This window comes from Austrofundulus limnaeus, unplaced genomic scaffold (genome assembly GCF_001266775.1).
Source record: "Austrofundulus limnaeus strain Quisiro unplaced genomic scaffold, Austrofundulus_limnaeus-1.0 Scaffold297, whole genome shotgun sequence".
Lineage (NCBI taxonomy): Eukaryota > Metazoa > Chordata > Actinopteri > Cyprinodontiformes > Rivulidae > Austrofundulus > Austrofundulus limnaeus.
In genome coordinates, this window is record NW_013952699.1 from 315,424 (window position 1) to 319,291 (window position 3,868).

The 3,868-nt window shown below is 41.6% G+C and overlaps 1 protein-coding gene across 1 annotated transcript in view; it reads left to right on the forward strand.

The window, feature by feature from the left end:
• The window catches only part of map4k2 (mitogen-activated protein kinase kinase kinase kinase 2), a gene marked incomplete in the record, with an annotated part of 69,222 nt that overhangs the window by 42,824 nt on the left and 22,530 nt on the right, over positions 1 to 3,868 (forward strand). Inside the window, 2 exon segments of the mRNA XM_014021574.1 lie at positions 851 to 889; positions 1,257 to 1,290. Of these exon segments, the coding sequence (XP_013877028.1) occupies positions 851 to 889; positions 1,257 to 1,290 (73 nt within the window).

Sequence of the window (3,868 nt, forward strand, 5' to 3'; positions counted from 1 at the left end):
GTTTTATATCGTGATATATATCGTTACCGCCACCCATCATAATGTATATCGTGATATGAATTTTTTGCCATATCGCTCAATCCTACTCTGCACTCTCTCAGTATCACCCACAAGGACACATGTGAGCCCATAACATAACATAACATGACATGACATGACATGACATGACATGACATGACATGACATGACATGACATGACATGATATAACAACAGTGAAAGGTGGTGTGGAGCAGCTCGTTCCTAGACGAGGGTCAATGAAACTGGTTAGGGTTCGTAAGGTTTGAACTTGAGCAGATCTGGATCATTTGCAAGGTGTGCAACAGCAAAGTCAAGACAACTTACAGTAACACTGAGAACATTAACCACCTGAAACACAACATGGACAGGACTGTCCACCTTTATTCATCAGAGGACCATGGACTCAGATTTGGAGGTGCTGATCCTTCATGAGGGGGGATTCCATCATTTTTTCCAGAGCTTGTGTTTGCTGCTGGCTGCTGTATAAATCTGGCACTGAGGCTGAGCAGGCAGTGTTGAAATGATGCTCAGAGGTTGGAGCTAAAACCAGGTGCTGTACAGTTTGACTGACCGAAAGCTTAGTGTTTTTACATGACAATAGACATTGTGTTTATTTGTGGGAACATTCCTAACATGTCTCATCTTATCCAAAATGAAACTGCTTATTGTTCTTAAACCTTTGTTTAAACCCTTTCAGCCACTAACTTGGTTAACATAGACTAGTGATTGTATTAAACTCAAGCACATCAACAGACTTTAGCAGACCCCCCTTCTTGTTATGGGCCRTTCAGGCCTGTAGTGTGATAAACACCAGAGGTCTTCCTGTTGCAGGAGCCTGTTGGAATGTGTGGAACAAGCTCTGGAGATGAGGTAGGCCACGTCCACCCTCTTAGCCTGTCCTGACAGCCGTGTTTTCCTGTCCCACCTAAATGTACCTGAAGTAAACCCCTTGGGACTGTGTGTGTTCTTGTGTGTGCATATCAGCTAATTGCAGTGTTTACAGGGTTTGTGCTCACTCAATGCCGAGTTGACTCAGTACAAACCTGGGTTTTACCTTTCAGGGCTCCTCTGTCTGCTAATCTGCAGTTTGTGCTTCTGTTCCCCTGGCCTCAGCATCTTCAGGGTCTGCCTCTGTTGTCCATCTTGGTGTCACTGACTCTTCAACAGGTGTATTAGGAGGACTGAACATTGAAGTTTTAGGAATTGATTGGAGTATTGTTGCTCTTTTGTCTTTCAGCAATTTGACAATTAGGAGGGGACCGTCTGCTGATGTGAGTATGAACCTTAATAATTCAATTTTTTGTTTTATCCAATGTGCTGACCGGAAAAACAGTTTAACAAAGAAAAGGTTTCACACAGAAAATAATGCCTCCATAACTGTCTACAACATTTATTTGAACTGTCTAATATGATTGACATGAGACTGTTCACCCTGGGGTTGGCTAAAGCTGGAGGACTACTGCAACACATCAGACACTAGACACATGAGGCAGCAGCAGATTACAGACCGAGGACTGCTGGACATTGAGGGACACAAACACACTATTAGTCATGTCAGAATCAACCTCTGAAAGGCTAATACCATCTCTGGACATGTCTTTAGAGCACATTCAACCCAGGTTCTTCAGGATATTTAAYCTCAGGCACTTYTACCTTCTAGCATCAAAACCACCGACATTTTCCTCCTATGAATAACATTCCCAGTGACTTGTCTCAGTATCAACCTTCTACACTCACCACTACTGTRATGAAGTATGTTGAGAGGATAGTCATAGTACACATCCAGAAGACAATCCCAGCCATCCTTGACCACCTACAGTATTCATATCTTCAGAACTGACAACATTTTCTTCAGTCCTCACACATCTGGACGTGTGCATGGATACTGTTTATTAACTAATTAATTAATAATTAATTACTGCTCAACGTTTAATACAGTCGTCTCACAGAAACTTTGTTACAAACACAACACTGCCTCAACATTCAGTCTCTCTTTACATGGCTATCCTCAGCAAGATGCAAGTATGCTTACATTCCGGCATTAATRGTAACCAGAGAGCTGACTGCCTCAGGCCCACTTGAAAGAACTAGAGCCTGTTGTAGGTATCTCAACAACAGTCTGTRGGACTGCCCTACAGACCTGGATCAGACGTCAACACTCAGTCTGCTGGAGGGAGCTGACAGACTGTCGACAGGCACAGGAACTGATTAAGGGCCCAAATCTAAGGTTTGGGAAAACTCCCAACTCCCTGTCAAGGAAAACTCTTAAGTACACTGGTTGGAGTCCTAACTGGGCATAATCTGCTCAACCTCCACAAAATGGTGATGGGACTTCATGACAATGGTCTGTGTGATGCCTGTGGAATACAGACCTCTACAGACCTCTTTGYACTACTTAGATCACTATCTAGCTCTGAGTGATCAAAGGAAAATAATTCTTGGGGACCCCTTTATGGATCCTGAGAAGCTCAGAACACTGAGTGTTTCTAAYCYBGTGTCCTTCATCCGAGGGACGAGAAGGTTTGAATAAAGACCAGTGTCTTTTTTGGGGAGAGCAATGGGACCACTTCTGAAGCCCCCCTTTTATGGGTTCTTTATCCATCCTCACTCACCAGTACCAACGTCAAGTTCTCCTTCCTTGTACAGAAGAAAAAATGACCTCAAGACAAAAGGAACATTTCAGCCTTTATTTTCAGGTATCTGGATCAGGATTCAYACCAGAACACGAATCGTCTCAGTACTCTGTACAAAAAACTAAACAAGTCCAAATCATAAATTCAGGTTCAACTTAACCTTAACAAACATGAAGCAAATATGATAAAACCACTGTTCATCCCAGTTTTATTTACAGACCCAGATCCACTGAATGTTTGTTTCTTTTGTAGACCTTATCCTGAGCACTTTTACACTGTCTGTTAGTGTAACTAAGTGCTAGTGTAACTAACTGTTGGTGTGTCTAAGTGTTGGTGTAACTAAGTGTTGGTGTGTTTAAATTTTGGTGTAACTAAGTGTTGGTGTGTCTAAATGTTGGTGTAACTAAGTGTTGGTGTAACTAAGTATTGGTGTGTCTAAATGTTGGTGTAACTAAGTGTTGCTTCAACTAAGTGTTGGTGTAACTAAGTGTTGGTGTGTCCAAATGTTGGTATAACTAATTGTTGGTTTAATTCAGTGTTGGTGTAACTAAGTGTTGGTGTGTCTAAATGTTGGTGTGTCTAAATGTTGGTATAACTAAGTGTTGGTGTAACTAAGTGTTGGTGTGTCTAAATGTTGGTATAGCTAAGTGTTGGTTTAACTAAGTGTTGGTGTAATTAAGTGTTGGTGTGTCTAAATGTTGGTACAACTAAGTGTTGGTTTAACTGTGTTGGTGTGTCTGTTGGTGTGTCTAAATGTTGGTGTGTCTAAATGTTGGTGTAACTAAGTGTTGGTGTGTCTAAGTGTTGGTATAACTAAGTGTTGGTGTAACTAAGTGTTGGTGTGTCTAAGTGTTGGTGTAACTAAGTGTTGGTGTAACTAAGTGTTGGTGTAACTAAGTGTTGGTGTGTCTAAGTGTTGGTGTAACTAAGTGTTGGTGTAACTAAGTGTTGGTGTGTCCAAGTGTTGGTGTGTCTAAGTGTTGGTGTAACTAAGTGTTGGTGTAACTAAGTGTTGGTGTAACTAAGTGTTGGTGTGTCTAAGTGTTGGTGTAACTAAGTGTTGGTGTAACTAAGTGTTGGTGTAACTAAGTGTTGGTGTGTCTAAGTGTTGGTGTAACTAAGTGTTGGTGTAACTAAGTGTTGGTGTAACTAAGTGTTGGTGTGTCCAAGTGTTGGTGTAACTAAGTGTTGGTGTAACTAAGTGTTGGTGTGTCCA